The following is a 23,546-nucleotide window of genomic DNA, read 5'->3' on the forward strand; positions in this document are numbered from 1 at the left end:
GTACGTACTTAGAGTCACAGATTGTCATTGTTTGTCCCAAGGGGAGTGCCGAGGCTGTCAGATGGCGTAGAGGTTGCTTGGAATAAGGCCACGACATCAGTTTCCTCTTCTCCGGAGCTTAAGTGTGTATTAGCGACCATGTTAATGAGGTGATGAGAACAGTCAGCCCTCCGTAGTTTATTTATATCCCAGAAATATTAAATCAAAACTTGACAAACAAGAACATGACGCTGACATTTGGGATTGCTGATTAGTGATGGTTAAACGGTGCTCCTGACGTATCTCCTGGCTAATTGCCGGTAAAAAAAAAATGCTTCAAGCAATTAAATAAAACGTCATCTAAATCTTTTCTGAAACAGAGAGCTACATCATTTTAAGTTTTTGAACAATACTGGCTGAAAAACACAATCTTGCTCTTCTATCAATTTTCCCTTGAACACAAAACACTCTGAAATTCCAGTGTCCTCCTAAATTGATGTAGGTAATATCTAGATTTAAAGTTATACGGGACTGTCTCAGATTATTGTGATAAAGTTCTTTATCTTCTGTAATGCAATTACAAAACCAAAAATGTCATACAGTCTGTATTCATTACAAATCAACTGAATATTGTAAGCCTTTTATTATTCTAATATTGCTGATTATGGCTTACATCTTAAGAAAACCCAAAAATTCTATCACAAAATATTAGAATATCATGAAAAAGTAATTTTTGTTTTTTTAATTGCATTACAGGAGATAAAGAACTTTATCACAATATTCAAATTTTCTAAGACAGTCCTGTATATAGTAGTATTTTGACTATTTTAATAGGTACACTAGCCAAGCATTTTCATATCTAATACCCACTGCGAAGTGAGAAGAAAACTACAGAAATACTGGATTTACCAAGAGACATATAGTGGTAAAGTGTGTACAGCCACAACTTTTTAATACATATATACACATATATATGTCCCAATTTGTTCCAACATGTCCTAACTTTATAGCATATATATATATAAGACAAAAGAGAAAAAAGAAAAAATGTCTCTTCATCATGTCAACGAACTCTACCTTTTCCTGTCATCGTCCCATTATTCAAAGGCCCTATTCTCAGTCCCAGACTCTTGCCTTTCCTCTTCTCTCTCTGTTTCTGGACATGCCTTTCTCCTCTCTTTCTTTGATCCACAGTAGCCCAACTTCAACCAGTACCCTTTAGGTTATCGATATCAATGGCGGTTGTTGTTAATCCAGGCCTCGATCGATCTGGTACGCGATTCTTTGGTTCGATTCGCATATTTGGTTTTGGCACAAGTTTTACACCGGATTCCCTTCCTGACGCAACCCTCGGCATTTATCCAGGCCTGGGACCGACTCAGGGAGCCATCCAGGACCTCAAGAATTACATTTTGGCTATTTAGGATAAACAAAATGCTAAATTAGGACATTTAGAATGATTTTATTATTTGTCATTATCACTCAGTTTGAAATGATGCCAAGGGATATAGGGATAACTTGGACATGGATAACGTGTCTGATTATATTGTGATTAAAAAGCGAGTGCCAAATACTTTATCCATTGGATTGCTACCACTTCATTCACCATGATTGCCTTCTGTTTTTTTCCACAGGCCATCATGGAGGAGGCTGACCTGCTTAAGGAGCGGCTTCAGGCGATCACGGTGAGGACTGGCCTTGGGATACACCTCTTTACAGTTATTTCTGTTGAGAAAGAAATCCCAGTATAAAACTATGAGTTTCAGTGGAGCATCTGAGCAGGATGTCAGGATGCATGGAAACTGGAGAGTAAAAATAAAAAAAGCGTGGGTGTGCATTTGCAGGATAGCTGTAGGAAAAAAAAAAAACTTTCCCTGGATGTGGATGTGCAGGTTAGTTCCTCTGGAACAGAGGAAGGAGGCAGAGCTCTTGTCCATGGAAGATAGTGTTAAAAACAAACAACCACAAATTTCTTGAACATGGACAATAACATCCCTGCAGGGAAGTGTTCCATGAAAGTCTATTGCATTTTTTCAATGGAAGCATAATAATCGAGCTGTGTGAACCAACCTTCAGTTATTGCTTCGGAGAATCATACTGGATAAAAACCCAGGACTGAAAATTAGTTGAATTGGGTTTCCTTTTTCACAGCCGATTATTAAACAGATAATGCTTATATGGTGTATCTTTGATAACAAGCCTTAGAAAGGAGATGTATGAAAATAAAACAAAGACAAAAACAATGACAAAAATGGCAACAGCGTTAACAATAACAATAATAATAATAATAATCATCATCAACATCATAAAATCGCCATTACAAAAATCACTATCTCCATCATTATCAACCTTATTATTATTGTTATTATTTTTACTATTTTTGTTATTATATTGTAAAATTTATATTATCCATCCATCCATCCATCCATCATGCCGCTTATCCTGCACTCAGGGTTACACCCTGGACTGGTCGCCAGTCAATCACAGGGCCACATACAGCTGCATGTATTTTTGGAATGAGGGAGGAAACCGGGGGAGGCTTGAGATTATTATTATTATTATTATTATTATCATTATTTGTTGTTGTTGCTGTTGTTGTTGCTGTTGTTGTAGTAATAGTAGTAGTAGTAGTAGTAGTAGTAGTAGTATACATGCAATGTCTATTCAGAATTGTCAATCACAACATCAGTTATATATTTCTTTTTTATGTATGGATGCTGTATAGGAGAAATGCTTTAAATGAAGAAAATGTGTCTGTTAGTACTTCATGGAGTGCATCAGGAGATTTTTGGAAGTAATCAATAAACATCCATGAAACAAAGCTAGATAGCAAGACCCACAAAAGTAATACTGAATAAAATATCTCTGATATTCACTCCAAAAACTCAATTGGCATCATCTTCTCTCTATATCACTGTTGTTTGTTGATGCAATTTAAAAAAAAAAAAAAAAAAGATTAGACATTTAAATGGTAAGACCGTGACATGCAGCTGCAGGGATAAGGCGGCTGAGGAAAGTATCACAGAGAAAATTGTCTTTCGAAATAAAACCTTGTAGACATGTTGTTACAGACTTTTGGTTTTGTTTACATTTCATCATCACGATAGAGGATTTTATTTTGAAATTTGATGCTGCTACTCATTTATTTATACTAGATTGACCTGTGTTAAAGATTCTTCACAGCTTTCATTTTCCTCTACCATTATTGGTTTCTTCCAACATTAAAAAAAATACAAGAACAACTTTACATGAAAAAAGTTAAATAGCAATGGTCGCAAACTTTGACCATCTCACTACGGTCATGTTTGACAGTATCAGATTTTCATACGCCCCCATGACATTTGAAACAGACACAATAAGTTCAAAACATACAATTCTAGCTAAATAGACACGCTCAGCTATAATTGGCAGCAACCAAGAGATTTTTTTAGCCCCATGTGAAGATTTGCTGGTATTCAGTTGGAAAATTGTTTACTGCTGTCAAGTCAGTTCTGGCTTGATTGCTTTGCATTGTTTATGTGTCGGCCGGTATGATTTCAGAACCTGAAAAAAATAAAATTTAACATTTTCATTTCCCCTTTTCATAGCAATTTAGATATTCATTAACTATATGAAAAATTGAAATATGAAAATCGTATTTATTTTAAAAACATATAATTATAATAATACCATTGCATTACCATTGTATTTTCTTTTGAAAATGTGAACAAATGTGCACAAATAAACATTTTCCGCCATATATACTGAAGACAATGCTGATGTCATAAGTGCGGAAACGCTGAAGATGGAAAACTTTACCGCATGTCAAGACATGTAAGCAATGAGAAGTTAAAAAGGCACCTTTTTACTATTGAAAACAGAGTTTGTTGTCTGTAAAGGAATTGGGGGGAAAACACTCATCTTCTGTCTCAATGTAATGTTTTTCATGGTCCAGACGTGTGTTTGACTGAGTCGCATCCAGACAGAGATCAGACCATAAATACCAGCAGACGTCATTAAGGAGATCCCCTTTCACTGAGACTTAGTGCTACACTGATCCCAGATCCACATGTTAATTTTAACTCACAATGACCCCAACACAGACGTACACACATCCACCAACACACACAGTCTTTTCAACTGTAGGCCTCTTTCGAGTCACACAGTGAGTTTTCTGGGTGTAGTAGACAGGTGGTCTCAAATGGTTATGAATACACACACAGGAACACACACACACACACACACACTCACAAACACAGAGGTAGGAAACTATTTAGAGCTGTTGCAGACATGAGCGTCAGCACAAGAGAACAACAGGTGGAATGTTTCCAGGCGATAAAATGTCTTTTAATGTCTCCCCTCCAGGACAAAAGAAGAATCCAGCAAGACATTGCCAAGAAAAGAAGAGAGATAGAGGAGGAGAAGCTGAAACTGCAGTACATAAAGGTGATTGTAATGTTTCACCCAGGAGAATCTGCAGCATGAGATAAAGTTATCCAGAAACAAATGCTTTGCCGTCGTGTGACAGCCAAAGTGCAATCAAACTCATATTTAATGGCGTTTCTCCTCACCGGCACAAACAAGGGATAACAAAGCAGCAGTTGGCAACTAAACACAAAGATACACACACAAGCAGGTGCACGAGGAATATTCCAATGCAGTAAATAACGTGGACTCTTTCGGAAAAGCCATGGAATATTCAAAACCTCGCTAGACAATGTTTTGAAAGGAATATGAGGAATATATTTGTGTTAAGTGACAAACCACCTCGTAGTCTCTCAGAGCATACCAAAGATATTTTATTTATACGGTTATTTTTTTTTTTCTCTTTTGCTTTTCTTTTCATTCTCAAAATCAGTCATATTTGAAGAAAAGAAAATATGGGCTGAAGATACATTAATATAGTTACAGGTAATAGCCTGCGGATGGCAGTATAGCTAATCCAATTTACCGTTTCTATCTGGTGGAATATAAAGAGCTAGGGTTTTTTTCCCACATCTCTATGACACTGCACTTGTCGTTGTTGTCTATCAGCACTGATACTATACACCTATTTTCTATTTATTGTTTTGTCATTATATAAGGGCTTTGTGATCAAACAGATACGTTTGTTCCTCCCTGTTTGATTGCATGGTCTGATATGTGTAATAAAGTTGTTGCATGCATCCATGCCACATATTGCTGAAAGGGACTAATAAATTATTAGAAATAAATATGTTGTTTGGTATGCACACATTGATTTAAGTTTCAGTCGTATTTTTCGACCAGATGGGATCTCATTTATTAAATCCCAGAACAGCTGGACCATTTCCAAAATTAAACTTTAAATATTTCCATGACCCTCTTTCCTCAAGAAATCCAATTACAACTCAATTTTACGATCCTCAGAGAAAGGTGGATTTATTGCTTAGCCATCTGATCATATTTTATGCGGATGGTGTGGAAATTTGTTTGACCAACAGAAAAAGGCCTTAAGGGAGCAATGGCTGATGGACGGTCTGAGTCAGCAATCGGAGGAGGAGCAGGAGGCCATGAGGCTCCAGGCCCAGGACGAGCAGCAGCAGAGCGATCAGTTGCAGAGCAATATCTCCAGGTGAGCCGCCCACCACGTGGGCGCGGGTGCCCACCGGGTACCAGGTTTCTGCTGAATAAAAGGCAAAGAGTATGAAAAGTGCCACTTAATAATAGAGATCAATGTAAGGTCCCCTAGTTGAATCCTATTTATTTTGTAAAAGTAGATTTTTAATGGAAGTTTGTATTTTAATTAAAGTCATTTTTCATTTTTTCTCAGAGGATTTCTGAAAGGCTTATTTGGTTACTCCATTAATCCTGCACTATTTTCAAATGGCCATTAAATTAATCTTTTTGCAATACCTCTGGGAACACAGTGTCATATAAAGTCATGCTGCCATGGCAAGAGAACAAATCTTGAAGTTCAGTCACATTAACCTTCTCCAGGCAGATGTTGCAGATTTGCGACAGCCAAATATCAGATTTTTCCTGCAACTACAACTTAATTTGAGCCTGAGAGGGTTAAAAGGCAACGTTTTTGCTTTCAGGTCCAGACAGTAACCAAAAAACCCTGACATGTTGGAGGTGTTGGCGTGTTCAGGCTAAAGTTACTGTGTCCACATGAGAGTATGACATCATATAGTGTGGAAGCAGGAAAAGGAAGGAGATGGGGGTTTACAGGGCATCCTATAAACTTTGGAATTTAGCATACAGACTCGATCTGCTTTTTAGAGTCTAGTTGGAACTCAATATCAGCAGTTTGCAACCTTTAACCAGGATTTATGACATGTCCAGTGTCCAAATGGCATTGGTGTGATCAGGAAACATCATGTTTGTGTGAAATCTTGGCTGATTCCACTTTGATGAGTGTGAATTTTGGTTTTTGTCAAGGGTGCTTGAAAAGGAACAGTTCCATTATTTTTTCTGTATTTGAAGTGCGTTCTTCTACGTTGAAATATATGGCCAGCACGCTGGTCAAGTTGTTATCGCATATCCCTCGATGTCCCTGGTTTGATTGTGACATGGGTGCTTTCTCTGTGGTCTTTGCATATCGATGGCTGGAATGCAAAACCTATCTGAAAAAAGAAAAAAAAAAAATCAGGAAATGAAAACAAAGACTTTCATTTGATTATAGTATGGTCTTTGTTAAAGATTTTCAAGAATATTCTATTGTTCACAGACTATATTTCTATGTTATAATTAAAAAATACATAGCATGTATTTTTACCACTGACAATGCAGATAAGTGTTTTTTTCCTAATTTTTTCTGCTTCATTGTGGACATAGGAGTTTTGTCACATGACATTTATGTCAAAAGAAAGGGTGGGATTATCTTGCGGATAGACTGAAAATGTGGAGCCATCCCACTTCTCACCATTCAATGCAAAAACTCAAAATTGAAAAATGCAGATAGGAGGTTTTGCATTCCAGCCGTCGATATTCTCCCCCTGGTCTGCAGGTTTCTTCCGGGTCCTGAGGTTTCCTCCTGCAGTCTAAAACCATGGTTCACTGAGCACCCTAAAATGTCCAGACGATTTGATGGTTGTTGTTCTCTTTATGTGACCGGTCCAGGGTGAACCCTGACTCTGGTCCAATGACTGCTTGGATAGGCTTCAGCAACCCTGGGTGCAGGACAGGAGGTATAAATAATGAATGAATGAATAAAATGAATCCTTTTCGAAATCTTCTTGTCGTGGTACCTGGACTTGACTTTCTTGTCTTGAAGATGTTACACCCCTCATCCGAGAGGCTTATTCAATTCCAATGACCTGTTGGGGGTTTCTGGATATAACTGCCAGGGTTTTTAGCGGGTCTATGTTATGTAAACACAAGAGTTAATCTAGGTTGAAGTAGGGTTGTTATGCTAATGGGGTGTTATTGGGTGGGGACAAAGGAGCAAAATTTGGGTGTTACCGGTACCTTGATTTGAAGGTGAAGAGGTTAAGCTCGACTTCTCAGAATGTAAAAACAAAAGAGTTAGATCACGTGGACTGGAAGTTACTGGGAGCTGGTTTGGTGGTCGATCTTCGTTGTTTGGAGGGTGCAGATTGGCTTGGTCTGTGTGTGCAAGTTACATCTCGGTAATGATCCCTGTTATATGTTGGTTAAAGGTTATGTCTGAGGCCCCCTCCTCTGTTCAGAGACCTTTTTTTTCTGTTTTGACAAAAATGGCTTCTTTAACTCCTCTCGAGCCATCAGTCCTCTCTGTTCAGAATACATCGCTGTCTTCAAATGAATGGCCCTTATCCTTCAGATGAAGGTGGACCGCAGAGTCCTGTACTGAAGTGGTGGCTCAACTGTTACCAAGAATGTTCGGTTTCAAGGACGACCCCTCTAACCCTCTGCGCCAATGACACTTCTCTTTCGATTGTTGTTGTCTTCCTCCTATTCTATGTTCCTGTGTCTGGTGGCTTACAATTTGGCAAAGGCCCAATTAGGGTAGGATCTTAGAGCTTTCCTAATATGTTGCATCGCTCATTTGGCGGTTGATGATATGTTCAAGGCCCAGTGGTGTAGAGTTCTGATTACCCCCAGCACACACCAGGAGTGTGTGCTGGTTTCATGTCAATCTTGATGTCCAGGCTTCTGTCCTGTTGGATGTGAGTGCAACAGTCCAACAAGGGGAATTGGTCATCAATGACATCCTCCCTTGGGAATTCGAAAGATACTTACATCCTATTTTACAACGAAACCCTTTCAACAAGGCAACTGAAAAATGAAACTATAAGCCTTCTTCCCAGGATGGGCTGCATTTCTGAAAAAAATGTCAGAATAAGTCGATTTGGAGATCAAATAGTCTGCAAAGCAATCAGCTCAATGTTATCACAGCACAGGGATCCACAGAGAGGGTCGTGTATTGATGTATAACAAAAGAGCAGAACCAAATAAAGACCTCTGCTGCTGAAGAAACACTTTATATATATTGGAAATGTCAAGAAAAACACAATTATGAAACCAAGAAAATATGTAACGAGAGAAAAACCTAAAGAGATTTTTAGAACTGTACGTCCGGTCATTGTAAACAAGCAGAACGATTCCTCCAGCGTTGTTTGTTGTCCCACCTCTGTTGGCCCCCAGTACCCCTTTGTCTCGCACATTTACACTTAAATCAGCATTTATCTTTAATAAAGGATTTGGATGCCTTTTGCTTATGCTATCACAACCGTCACCACAACCTCAGGGTGAGCAGAACAAATGAGACCACATTCTGCCTACTGTTGTCCAGATTACAAAAAAAGGGAAGAACGTCCTGCCACCGGTGCACCCTTTTCTCAAACCCGCTATATTATCTTGTAGCACATCCCTGATATTTGGCATCTATATAAGCCAAACATGCTGGGGAGGGAGGAGCTGAGTCCCGTTAAGCTGAGTCTTCGGTGCTGCAGCCTGAGACTGCATCAAAACTGGCAATCTGTGAGCTAAATCCTTCTCTCGACAAGCCATCAGCTCACAGGATGGGCTCTCGAATAACCCCGACCTGCCTGTGATTGACAATCAAGTACCAAACAGAGCTTGAGGCAGGCTGAGGATAGCCGGGGGGGATACCGCTGATGTTTAACAGCAGATTGCCAGAGATTTATCTTTTTCTCTATCCATAAAAGCTGCTCAAATCAACGTTTACACTGTTAGATTTTGAACCTGTTGTTAAATATCATTGGTAGAAAATAGAGCTTTCAAATAACCCTAACCTGAGCGATATAGGTTGGAAAATCTTGTACCTACAGTTAAATAACTTGTCAGATATGTTGGAAAAATTGTCTGTTTTTAATGTCAAATCTTTTTTGATATGATTTTTTTTTGCAACATGATATCAATATACGAGTAATCAAGTCAATACTGATTCTATTGATTTTGAGAATATGTCTATATCCTGTTTTGAAAAGCATTTTATACACATGATTTTAAATGACGCTTAATACATTGATAATTTTTTGACCTAAATGTTCAAAATAAGCAGAACTGGTGTTTTTTTTCTGGAGACAGAAGTGTCTGAAAACTTGATTTGTTAATGAAAATGTGTTTAAATATTTATAGAACAGAATGCAATCAAGTCAACTAATTTTTTTCAGCACTAACCAGGACAGCTGTACTTGGTTTTGTTGTATTTCATGCTGAGATCATCATGTAGATGATGTTTCATGGAATATTAATTCAATTTGTCAAAGCTCCTTTTTTGGGGAGAGTCATTGCTGCATGAAGATAGATGAAGATAGTAAGGAATTTTTTTTTATAAATATATTGCATGATTATACATACTTTAAACTAGTATATCAAAAACAGAAAAAAAAACAACAAAGAAAGAAACATTTATTTTAGTGTTTGCATTTGTTTATCAAAGTTGCAAAGTCATTTTTGATAGAAGAAAGACATTTCTGTACCCACATTCTCAATTTCTGATTTTCTAATATTGCAGTGGGCAATATGATGCTTTCAATTCATTTATTTTTGACAAACTGTGCAGCCCAGGTTTTTATATTGTGCAAAGGACAGTAACTGACAATGCTGTTCCCTATGGCTTAATGTTGCCTCCTTGCCTCTCAGGATAGAAAAAGAGATCCAGACCTTGGAGGCGCAGGAGCTGGACATTTCTGCAAATGAAGAAGTTGTTTTGAAGCGTTTGAAGGAGGTGGAGAGGACACCTGAGGACATCATCAAGGTAAGCTAGAAGGTTGTTGATGCTTTCTGCCAGTGTTATTGCCTCTGGCATCTCTGTGTAACCAATTCTACCAAAGCTTTTCACCCTGCAGTAATTACATTTCATGAATTCTCACAATCCTTCATCTTCTTACACTCAATCATCAACGTGTCGTTCCGCTTTCGATTACTACGCAGTTCAAACGTGCGGCGTAACTGGTCAAATCATGTAATAACTGGTCAATCAAAAATTGATTTAACAGCCAAATGGGAGCATCTGTTGTGATACCGATCGGAATCACACAATCAACGGAAGTAGTTTGCATCATACTTAAAATGTCCTTAGATATAGTTAAGATATATATGACCATAGGTACACAAATTTGACCGATATAGGACTTTCAAGAAATCTTGATCGCCTTTAGACCTCATTTGCTTGTGTGACTTGTATTACTTGAGTGGCATGCAGGCACAGTTGTGAGCGCATCTGCCTTAAAGCAAGAAGTTCCTGATACAGGGGTCTATCTGTGTTAAGCTTGCATGTTCTCCCTTTGGGTGCTTGGGTTTTCTCCGGGTTCTCCAGTTTCCTCCAAAAGTCCAAATACATATGGCTGGTCATTTGGAGACCCTAAATTACCCAGATGTGTGAATGGTTGAATGGATCTATATGTTGTTCTGTATTTGACTGACCCGTTTAATCCCTCCAACGACAGCTGTGATAAGCCCAACCCCCCGTTACCCTATAGTACAGAATAAGCGGTATAGATAAAGAATAAATGAATGTATCATTTGAAGATGTCTTGTGACTGTGGATGGACTTACAGTAAGTCCAACAGAGTCAAAGTGGAGGGTAATGGAAGGAAAAAAAAATGCAATTCAAGAATAAAGTTCAATTTTGAAAGTCAAAGATTTGCTCTAAGTATTAAGGATATTGTTAATTCATCTCATTGATAAACTGAAATTCAGTAACTTCAGAAGTCAAGAATAAGCTTTTGAACATTCAGGTCCATGAAACTTTGTGAGAAGAGAGAACGTTTGCAGTCAAAGTATCAACATCATTGGATTGTGATACCGAGTTTCTGAAGTGTGTCGAGATTCTTAGTCATTGGGGTCATAGTTGTTCCTCTTACATCTTATCACAGCAGCTGGACTTTATTTAATTTCCTGAAGATTTCTCGTCCCTCAACCCGCATCAGCTCTGTTTGCGCTTAGCTCTTAGTAAAATTGCACCTGTCTTGGCCTTCTTGTGGAGAAGTCTGATTCCATGCTTTTTGGTGAGTTATTCTCATTGCCTTTAAAAGATAAGGCAGGAACTGGTTGTTCGGAGTTATCCTTTTGCTCTCTGTATCTCAGGTTGCATGATAGATACTGCATTTCAGGTAGTCCCTGCAAACCCCAAACTAGCCAAAAGAATGTTTAACTCAAAGAGCGAAATGATCTGTCAAGATTCTGATGGTGTTCATCAATAAATTTGATTGTGGCCACTGGATGCTTTACATATCACCAGGACATTTCAACCGAGAGTTTATTTCACGTCTGAAAAAGTATGGAAATGAGGAATCTGCTTGAATAAAATGTTACATTTTCACAAGCAATCAAGACATTTCCATGGACATGAGAATCATCAGTGAGATTCTTAAGTGATGCAAATGTATTCAGAAGTGAAGGCTGCGTCATTCATTTTTTAAGCTTAACCCTGAAATGTATTCTCCTTTTTTTAACTTAATCATCTAATTATCCTCAAAATGAAATATTCATTTGAAGCTTGGCACTTATATCGCACTCCACTTTAATACCGCTGCGCATGTTGCATAAAAAGGTTAATATTACACTCAATGAATTGTTAAATAAAGTAAATACCAATAGGTTGTCCTCCTCCTTCCATCCTTCCCATGGTTCTTCTTACCATCGCCGCCTCCTTCTAACGCGTCAGTGACAATGCCCTGGGTGTATTTTACGTCCAGAAAGGGGAATTTGGAAAACTCACAAGGACTAATATGCATGATTTCCCTGCTGATTGCCGCCTTCTAACCAAACTTGAATGCGACACAACCTCACCCTGCTGATGCTTCAAGCCCTCCTAACGGAAGTCTCGTGCTGATGTTGGCGTCCTGCTGCCCTCGCCATTTTGACCCCTCCACTACTCTGTCTTCAAATTTAGGAGCTAAATGCGGACTTCCATACAGGTAAAAGATCTTATTTTAGATTTCCTTGAGTTGACGTGTGTATTTAACATTTCTAAATTCACTAGCACATAACAGTAGCCATTAATACCAAGTGTTGTTTGTGAATAACAGTTTTGATCTTGACTCATGACAAAGTATGAAGATGCTGTGATAACATACTATTTATATGCTCTAACTGTTCTTTACTCAGTAATTACTTCACAGATTTTAATTAATCATACGATAATCAATTTTATCTATCTATCTATCTATCTATCTATCTATCTATCTATCTATCTATCTATCTATCTATCTGTCTGTCTGTCTGTCTGTCTGTCTGTCTGTCTGTCTGTCTGTCTGTCTGTCTGTCTGTCTGTCTGTCTATCTATCTATCTATCTATCTATCTATCTATCTATCTATCTATTCATGTGCTTCACCAATCAAACATGAATATTATCTGTGATTTTGTACTTATCAATACTTAGGTAATTGTCTAATTTATTTTATATACAGTTTTATTCTTATATTAATGCTATGTTTTTATAGATCTCATGCATGACAGTTACTTTCAAAATGCTACGTCCTTGGTTCCTTCATGACCAAACTATGCGGGCTTTGAGTTTTAACCCAATTAAGTAAATAAAAATGAATAAATGATACATGCATGATAAATAAAAGCATGAATCCATTAAAAAATAAAAATAAAATATATGGCATTACAGTTCAAGTATGATACGCAGAGATTTACCACCTTTAGATCAAGCTTTGTGCACTCTTTGAATAAATCATAACAGCAAAATAATAATAAGAATTGGATTGTGGAACTGTAATAACTTAATCAACACATAGTGTGATAAATAAATAAATACTTACATAATTTGTTATTATTTTTGTCAAATGCTAAAACAAAATGTACCAAGATGTCACTCCTAGCCCCCAAATAATCTTCATCAATTTTATAATTAGGGCCAGATAATATTTAAAAAAAATTGAACAAAAAAATCTGGATAGTACCTAATTATGTGATATAAAACGGTTCCTTCTAGATCCAGATCATGTTTTGACCCAGAAAATTACATGCTTTTGAAATTGAAGAAAACAAGATGAATAGTCCCTTTCAAATCGATTGAAAAAAAGAGAAATCAGGTGCCAAAAAATTGTCGATTATCTAAATTATATAGTAAATCAACTGATTGTTATTCAAATATACCTGAGCACTGCTTCTGTGCCTTTACTTTAAAAGAAAAGGTCTTTAAAAACATAAATATTTTAGACTCAGCAGGTCATTATAAGACTATAATGGTTGATAGATTAGCTAATGTACATTGTTTCCTAGATTTACATCAATACCATTTAGAAGTGACATTTTATAAACATTCCTTCTACTGGCTTAAAGTGGGTTTTCTCATATTTAACCGGTTCTATTTTTGTCCTCAGATGTGATACATCACACTCCCTCACCTCTCCCTGTTACCCCATTTGTCACCCCGCTGACACCAGCAAAAAGCCCCCCTGTCTGTCAGCCTCCCGATGAGGAGCCAAAGAAAGGTAATGTGATGATGAAGCTGTTGTACGTGTGGTCTCGCTGACTGATCACACTGCTGGTCCAAAGATAACTGGGGGGCAAATAACGTCATATTAATGCAGCGTCATTTTAGCTGTGGAGTGAAATTCATGCTCAGCAGCATGATAATGTCATGTCATGGTTTTTAAATTGCATAATTCATCACTTACTGAGGCAACATCTATACACTTGTGACGGGCCTTGAAAAAAATTAGAAGCAGTATGTACATCCATTGAAAATTCCAATAAATGTTTTCATTTTCTTTCTTGATAAGGAGAAATATTTCACTAAATTATGATCAAACTATCCATCAAATTTGTTTGCTGGATACAGACGTTTTCAGTTGATACTACAGTTTATGTTATGTAGTCTTAGTGTGTCATGAATTTGAGCTTACGGTCATATCCTTGTCTAAACTGTCTAAAACTACAACACATTTGTTGTGTTTTGGATGATATGAATTCATTTTCCAAAACAATGGGATCAAGTGAAAATATTGTTCAAACCCTCTACAAACTAGGCCCTTTTCAGTAGTTGAGGTAACATTCAATTGACTGATTAATTGATCCAAGTTAAATTGATAACACAGATTTTTTTTACAGACACAACGCAAACACAAATGGTGGGTCAGGAGGATTTCTTCTTTATTAAGTGACAATACAAAGCCATATTCATGTTTCTGTCTTTCAACTGGATATTCTCTCCATTCCAGCTACATTTGCAGTGGAGATCAACGTGAAACATGATAAAAGGACTGGAAAAAAGGAGGTGGTCTCGACAGCTCCTGTCTCCCCTGAAACTGTCCAGGAAAGGGGGTTGAAAGTCTACGACGATGGACGCAAAACTGTGTACGCCCTAGGCCCGGATGGAAGTAAAATGCACTCAGGAAAAGTTGGCGAATTGACAGCTGGAGAGGTAGAGGAGTTGCTGCAGCAGGCCACAGATGGAGATGTACACACCGAGGTGCAGTACCATCTGCCTGTCTACTCAGCAGCTTATACCGCAAACAGCAGACCCTCAACACCCAGGTCACCCAATAAAACACATAGCCCCAGCCCCCTCCTGAATATCCCATCATCCAGAGTCCATGGCCCCCTGAACCATGAGCTCGAAGAACAACCACCCCACAGCAAAACCCCAAGCCCCAGCTTTATCCATCCAGATGGCGTGTCAGGTATGGCGATTCCCCAGGGTCCCACCGGCAACAGTATAAAGATGAGCGATGACAAGCAGGCAGCTCTTATTTCAGTCAAAGCCAGGTCTGAAGGGATGTCGGCCCCCTTGCAGCCTGTCTATAAAACCATCAACGGTCATGGGCCATCAGTGCCCGGCTATGCAGCCGAAGAGGACATCTTGATGGGTCGTTCAGTCAGCTCAGAGAGGAATCTCTCTCCCAACATTGTCAAAACCCTTCCAAAGGAGTTGGAATCAGAGCCCATCACCATGATTTTCATGGGCTACGAGAATGCCGACGATGACGAGGAGGAAGACTTCCAGGCGGAGGTGGTGGTCATCGGTAACAGTGAGGAGGAAGACGATGATGGGGATGAACAGGCTGAAACCAAAAACCAGGGGGAGTGTCTTTATCACCCCAAGGGATGCACCAGTAAAGTTTTCCAACCCAGAGTAGATGTGGCACAGGTCGCAGGCCTCAGAGACGGCATGGGCGACACATACTGGAATAATTCGGAGCTCCACAAACCAACATTTGTGCACAAGGCGGGGAAACACAGGACGGAGCTGCAGGGTCAGGCCGAGAATGTGTCCAGGAAGGGTGGAATCAACATGGAAAAGCTGAAACTATGTTCTACTGAAAGATAAGATTGAACCAACAATTTAAGACCAGAATTAACCTCTGATTTATGTTTAGTCCCTCACCATTAAAAAATGTATTGAGTATGTTGAGTGTTCATGTGTTTCTAGAATGTCATAACACTATGTTCTGTGTAACTGGTCCTGAGAGCTCAATACACTGGCAAACAAAACAAAATAAATGCACAAAAATACTCAAATGGACAAAACTGAGTTTCCATCAATTTCATGAAATATGGACAGCATTTATAAGTCCTGCAGACTCAACACAGCACATTGAAGGAATTCTACAAATCCAATTAGGCAAACAGGGGTGCTTTGAGGAGACATCTGTATACACTTATTATTAAAATTCCGTTTCATGCTATTTAGAGTAATTGTCCATCTGGATGTAGGCCATGTTCAATTATGTCATCGAATTGAACTTTAACCATAGTGCAATTCAATATGATATAATGGGGCAGACAAGTGTAAATCTGATTATAAAAAATCATATAAAGTTGTTTCCTTATGAATATTTGGGAATTGTATTTCGTAAATTCTACACTTGAGGGAGGACATTAATGTGTGTATAATGTCATCTGAAGCTAAACAAGACACTGGAAGGGAAAGAAATTAGTATTTTCAAATCAAATTTGTCAGCGAAAAAGTTAATTCTCTTTTTAATATGAAAAGTCTGTTGTTGCACTCAAACGTGGCGAGTAGCGACACAAGTGATTATTTTAATGCATGAGGCTTTAGGTTGCTGCTCACTCCCCCTGCTGGGACTCTGATGTCCGAGCCTTTTGGGTCAAGTGATGAATCACTTGTCGGATAACTATGTCGCTGTTGGTCTCCATGTGCAAAGGCGCCTTAATAGGGTCTTATTTTTGAAGCCCTCATAATAATATGAAACCGATGATATAACCATCACAGTAAGGGTTATTCTAGAAATAAAACATATGTGCAGCACAGGCAAAATGTTGCATTTCTTTTAACTTTGATTCCCTTCCTACTTTATACCAGTACATTCTCTCTGTTGGTATAAAGCACATAAATGTCCCTGCTTGACACATTAGGCGCTATTATACTCGCACTCTCTATTTGACCACTCTTACTGAGTTTTGTAAAGCTGCAAATAGATGAAAAAATATCTGTATTAAGTCGTTCAACCTGGATGACTTATATGTTTCGGTATTACTTTGTTTTCTGTCTATGTCCTCAGGTTTCTGGGCGCATTTTGTGTTTGTTTTTTTTTTTAAACCATTTGTCGCAAAAACTGTGCTGTCTTTGTGTCAAGTCATTATGTTGCGATTGAGGGACATGTTTCATTTGAGAAAGCCAAGATGAGGTTGCAAATTGCATTGCCACCTTCTGGTAAAAAAGTTAAATTGCACACTAAAACTTTCACCAGTACTTACAGTGATGTGAATGTATAGTGAATATATTGTGCCATATATAGTATTAATGATAAGCAAACTTACAGTGCTGCATTAAGACCATAGACATAACTTGAGACCATTATTGCAACCCTTTTTGATTCTGATTTTTCTTCTTCCAGCTTCTCATGTATGATTTGAGTGACGATTTCTTAAAAATTGTAGACGCCATTCTTGTGGTTGTACTAATGACAATGAACGGTTTCTTTTTTTTCATCAGGTAAGGGGTCTTCATTAATTGATACTGTTAATATATGAATAAATTCTTTAGTCTGGCGCTTGTTGTTGTTGTAGTTGTTTCATTCGGTTACGATTCCGTCTACAAGTTCCCTTATTCTGCTTCAGGGTTTATGATTGTGTTATACACTTTGTCCCCTTCCTTGCAGTGTAAAAAGATGTGGGAAAAAAGATGGCATAATGTATGAATCTTATTCAGGTTAAATCATTGGCAAGAGTCTGCACAACAGTGATTGGGGGAGAACTGAAACATTTCACAGGCATCAGTTCGAAAGAGCCTCCCTCCGCATTTATTCTGGACAGGTGTCAGTCATTTGATATCCCTTTTTTTTTTCAAACTTTTAAAAACCAAGCTGATTATACATAATCATCAAAATCACAACATGGTCTCTGGCAGCATTCGGAGTCCTGCCTGTTAAAGGCTATTGTGCTCTGTCCTGCCACTGTTGTTTTCCCTCCACCCACATTCACAGGCATCTGTCATTTAATTGACGTGCCATTTAACAGCACAGGTATGTTGGTTACCATAGTATCCAATACATAAATTGACTAACAAAAAATGATTTTGGATAGATGCCATGGGTATATTTTTTTCAAAATGTTACAAATAGTTTTGCGCTTGTGTTTCCCAGAGACATCAATGAAAACACCACAGTGCCCAAGCATACAAAATTAAATAGATGGGGATGTTTCTGGACCTTAAATTCAATTTGCTTTTCCTTGGTCAATGGTCTATGTCAGCTATAGCCGTGGAGAGAGGTAATTGGTTTCTGCTTTTACTGAGATTATGTAAACTGTCCAAAAACTTCTTGCAATTTACATCTTAAAAAAGTAAATAAGTGATCGATAGATAGATAGATAGATAGATAGATAGATAGATAGATAGATAGATAGATAGATAGATAGATAGATAGATAGATAGATAGATAGATGTACATACTGTATACACATTTATCCATACACACTCATATAGGTGTGTGTGTGCATGCGTGTCTTTGTGAGTGATATACATTACATATATATATATATATATATATATATATATATATATATATATATATATATATATATATATATATATATATATATATACACATACACACACACACACACACACACACACACACACACACACACACACACACACACACACACAGATATATACATAACAGTGAGGTCGTAATTTACTTTAATTGGCAATCCAGTAGTATCTGCGCAACTTTAAACAATTTTGTTTATTATGCTTTTTTTAATTCAATACTTAATTTTTTTTTTTCTTGTAAATTGTTGCCCGTTTTTGAGAATTGCACCAGATGTATATTCATTTACTCAGGGTTGGGGTCAGGTAGTATAACAAAGTTACACACAAATTAGTTTAAAAGATATTAATGTTTCTCGGCCATTTAATGCTTTTTAGGGCATCTATTTTCAATCCATTAAATATAAGTTATATATACAAAGAAAGTGCCAGTGGTAGATATAGGACGTTATTGTTCTGCAGCTGTGAGTAAGCAGAAGCTTTGGCCTCATTATCAACCCCTGTTGCTGAAACTCCATGACCATGTTCAAAAGTTCATATATTACCTTTGAAGTTGTTCTATTTCTCGAAAACATTTGTCTCAAGTGATGATCCTTCAATATCTAATAAGATAAAAAAAAAAGTTTGAAATTTGTTCTCATAAATATTATATATCCCATGTTCATATAGTTACAGACATGTATTTTTCTTTCTCTAGTTTAGTTAAGCACTGGTGTTTAGTAAATCGCCTGTCTTTGGCAGCGTAACCGCACACGGCAAAACTTGGGAAATACAAACGTAACTCAAAGACTTAAAAAAAAATATCTGAGACTGTTCAAGGGCAAAACCTCCGATGGGACCGACAATGGATTGGTTAGTGAAGAGCATGTGCAGTGAGTGCTGTCTGCACAGACAGACATTGATGGAAAGATAATTTGACTTAATGTTGTTTTTTTCTAGCGTTCATACAGATTAAAAAAAGAGAGAAAAAAACTTGCCGTACGCGTCCCTCGTCCCCTTGGTTTTTGCCGTTGCATAAGGAAAAACATGGAGGAGGAGGGTAGAAAAGAAAAGAGACGGCACCTCAATCATCATGCTTGAAGGATACAGTTACATAACAGCTATTTCATGTCACACAGGAAAACATGAAAAGTGAGATGCTGAAGGCCAGTCATTTCTTTTAATCATTCTCTAGACATCTCTGTGCTTGTAGGAGGAATTCAAACATGCTGTGCACATGGTTTAAAAATGGAAATGAGATACTGGACATTTGTTGAGAAGGAAAAAAGGAAATGGGAAACGTTATTTACATATTCGAATATCAGATCCTACACCCGTTGGTTGGACACGTCGCTGCTTTTCTATACCCTGCTGTGTGAATTAAGAGGTAAAATAACATTTTTAATTTCTTTCAGGTATTCCTTTTTCTCTGGCTTCGTTGGAGCATCCGAAGCTTTAAGATATCGAGAAAAGCCAATGCTGTGCGAGTTTCAAATGAACTATTGGCAATTGAATGGATGAAAACACATGGGATTCTTTCATTAGTTTGCTGGAAGCTAACAAACAATGCTTAGCATAATGCTGTTTATCAGAACTTAATATTCCAAACATGTAAAGCTTCTCCATTTTATACCAATAGTGAAGGTTTAAAGTAATATCTATGTATGAAATGCCTGTATGTGCATGTGACCATATATATATATGTATATACTGTATAGAGAGAGAGAGAGAGGGAGCATCTAAATGACTAAGAGAGAAAGAGCATGTGAGAGAGAGTCAAATCTACTACCAACTGTCAACATAGAGTATAAATATAAAGATGGATATCTGATACAGAACTACCTCAATTTTGAGAGAAAGACATCCGTGCTGTAGTCCTACCATTCTATGTATTTGTTGCTCATGGCTTACCCGGTTCCTTGCCGGAATCACATTGTTTAGTTTTCATCTGAAATACCTGTCATATGTCAGAATCAGAATCAGCTTTTTTGCTGGTCACACAAAGATAAACAATGACTGGACAAGAACATTGTAAACATGCAATTCACAAAGTGCCGAGTGCAATGTATGTCTAAGTAATATGTTGCTAATACATGAGTAATGTGGCTCTATGTTAGCGATTGTCTTTGGAACTGAACATTCCTGGTTTGATTCCCGGCTCCTCCTCATGTATCTAAGTGTTGTTTCGCGAACACAGAACCCTGCTCCGCTGATGGACGGCAGCCTACTGCTTATGGTTCCATGATGGGTTCATTGCAGAGAATGAATTTCCCCATGAAGGATTAATTATTGTTGGTGTGAGATTTTGTGAATAAGGTGTTCTTGGTAATTCTTTTTATTGTGGAGTGATGACTTGAAGGTAATTGTTGCTACTGTGTCAGGTAGTGCTGGCATAAGGTGATATGCACCTCCTACCACGGGGGAGCCGGGAGAACAAGTTGTGCTCAGGGAAGTGACAAGTCAGCAGTGATGTTCACAGCCTGGTTCTTGACTCTGGAAGAGAATTGGTGCTGAGTAGAGGGTAATATGGCACCCATAATTCTTTCTGCAGTCCTCATTGGCTGTTCCAGTCTGTCCTTGTCCTGTTTAGTGGCCGAACAAAAACCAAACAAGACTGAACAGAACAAACTAGATTGAATCAGCGGCTCCAAGGGCAGGTTGAACTTCTTCAACTGGCACAGAAAGTCCTCTGTTTGGCCTCATAGTTCCTTTGCCTCTTTGTGACTCCATCATATTGATGTTCATTTGGATTTAACCGGAAGAAGAACTGACAGATACATCAGTCAAATTTCTGTCATATCAGCATTTATTTGCAAAAGAGATTTCCAAGACATTCCTGTCCATAACTAGTTCACCTGAGTGTCAAAGTTTTTTTGACACATTTGAAGACTTTTCCCCTTAATTTCCATCGGATAGGATTTTTACAAAAACGTTTTACAAAATGAGCAAACAAATAACCTTGATATCATATAATTGTTTTAAAATGTATGCCCTTATAAAGAGCATTTAATTTTACAGTGTGATCTTAAATGGGCTGCAGTGAAGTGAGTGACTCATCTTTAGAGAAAATGATGTAACCTGCTCAGTGTCGGTCAGGTTCCTCAATTCATGTTGATTTTGCTACTTAAGAAACGGTCCAAAGATAAGACCAGAAAGAATTATGTGTAATAGATTTTAATAGTAGTGGGGATCTCAAAACATGGGAATCAACTAATCACAGTTAAATAGTGATAATAAAATAAACAACGGCATGCTGTTGGCAGTTTGAGCTATCGTAGAGAACACGGTACATTAAGTTTTAATGTCTGCAAGTTTAAAGAAGTAACGGAGGCAGAAAAATACTATTTGTAATCCACTCCAGTCAAATGTATCACATCGATCTAAAATAAATCTTTTATAAGTGATGATTTTTTCACATTTTTTTGAAGCAGTAGGAACATCCTGTATAGGGAGAGTTATAAGCAGGTGGCTGAGAGCGATCCCACTGCGGGATAGGATGTGTGTGTGAGCATCTCTCTGCTTCTGTGTGTGGTCAGTGAGCACAGCTCCAGCATTGGCTGCCTCCATTACACCCCCCTATAGTTGCTGTCCAATGGGATGCGGTGGCAGGCAGGCAGAGCTGCCAGTGTGAGGCTGTGCTCAGAAACAGCGGAGCCCTGCTTTAGCCCGTCAAACTGATTCAGGTAGGTCCATCCGCACAAACGCATCCTAAAGTTTTTCCTGTTTCGGAGTGTTGGTCCATGACGTTGCTTTTCAGTGATGCCTCTTTTGATACTGAAATCAAATCCTGTATTCGGTTTTGATTCGAACGGGATGAATCTTGGGGTGCAAGACCTTGATGCACTTGGTGTGTGATGTGAATCAGGAAATGCATGTGTGTTGGAGGGGGGGGGTGACTCTGGATGCTTGGAATGAGGACAAATTACAGACGCAACTTATCCTGCACCATCTTGCTTCATTTCCATTTCAATCTAATTTCATGTGTTCCACCTGAGACCATGGAGTCATTGATTTTCACAAAAGCCATCATCTGTTTTCCGCACCAATTGAATATTTAATATCTGAGCAGTGTCAAGAATTTTCAGATAAAATTATCTCATGTGCCACCACGTAACCAACTTAAACACACATACAGCACATCCAAATCTCGCTGAGTGAACTCTTCTGTCAAGCTGCAGCTTGTCTATCATGGCCAGTAGCCGCTGTCTGATTAACCGACTGCTCTTGTGTCTCAATGTCAGCCTTCCATGTAAAGAGCACTAATGGATTAGGATCATGTCTATCATGCTGTGAGCTTTCCAACTTTTTTTTTTTCCTTATCCGCTTTCAGACAGACCCGTGTGAAGACAGATTATATTTACATTGATTATACATTTGTTTATTACATGGGAAATGATGAAATATTTTAAATCACACAAATCAACCATTACATGTCAATGATATTTGATGTCTTTATACATATACATATGATGGGACAGAGTACTTATCCTGTAAACTGTGTCATTGAATATTTTGTATAACATGGTGGTATGTGGTTTATGTTGAGAAAAACGCTACAGAAACCTAACAGTGTTGTCATAACTGAAAAGACATTTAAAAAATGTACCTGCAAAAAAGAAACATAAAAAACATTGATAAACAAAGACATGAATAATTAAAAGATAAATAGATGAATACTTAATTAAGAATATATACGGATGAATTCATGAATAAACAGTTGCCAGACAAATGCTTTTGTATTATATTCATGCATATGAAAGGTGGCGCATTGTATATCAACACCCTTCATCCATCCATCCATTGTCTATATCAACACCATGCCTTTCTTTACTAATTCATTCAATCATACATTTCTTCATTTATTGTCAAGATCCAGAACAATCCAGCGGGGCTGGACCTCGTCCTGTTGGACAGGAGGTTCATCCTGGACCGATCGATCACATGGCCAAATATCGACATGCAACCATTCCCTCACTCATTCACACCACTGGACAGTTCAGGGGTTCCAAAGAAACCATTGCATGTTTTTGGACTGTGGGAGGAAACCCACACAAACACAGGGAGAACAGTACTTTTTAAAACATTGTTAGTTTGTCTACATATTTGTTTTTTTAAATCACTTATTTTTTTCCTAAAATTCTCACTGAATATTTCAGAACAGGATCCAGTATTTTACTTCTGACAAGTCAAGTCATTGAACATTAGATAAAATCAGCAACCCAGTAT

General features: G+C 38.0%; 1 protein-coding gene across 3 annotated transcripts in view; it reads left to right on the forward strand.

Moving 5' to 3' along the window:
* Positions 1-23,546, forward strand: part of palmdb (palmdelphin b) — a 50,758-nt gene that overhangs the window by 12,520 nt on the left and 14,692 nt on the right. For 2 of the 3 annotated variants that reach the window (XM_086161045.1, XM_086161047.1), the window contains exons 2-5: positions 1,614-1,664; positions 4,324-4,404; positions 5,421-5,551; positions 10,012-10,126. In XM_086161045.1, the coding sequence (XP_086017171.1) occupies positions 1,620-1,664; positions 4,324-4,404; positions 5,421-5,551; positions 10,012-10,126 (372 nt within the window). In that variant the 5' untranslated portion in view covers positions 1,614-1,619. Of the gene's footprint in view, positions 1-1,613; positions 1,665-4,323; positions 4,405-5,420; positions 5,552-10,011; positions 10,127-21,940; positions 22,004-23,546 lie in introns of those variants that run through there. The other variant, XM_086161048.1, reaches the window with a different exon arrangement.

Source organism: Fistularia commersonii, chromosome 15, assembly GCF_037954325.1.
Source record: "Fistularia commersonii isolate RoL2024-O1a breed Wild chromosome 15, RoL_Fcom_v1.0, whole genome shotgun sequence".
Classification (NCBI taxonomy): domain Eukaryota; kingdom Metazoa; phylum Chordata; class Actinopteri; order Syngnathiformes; family Fistulariidae; genus Fistularia; species Fistularia commersonii.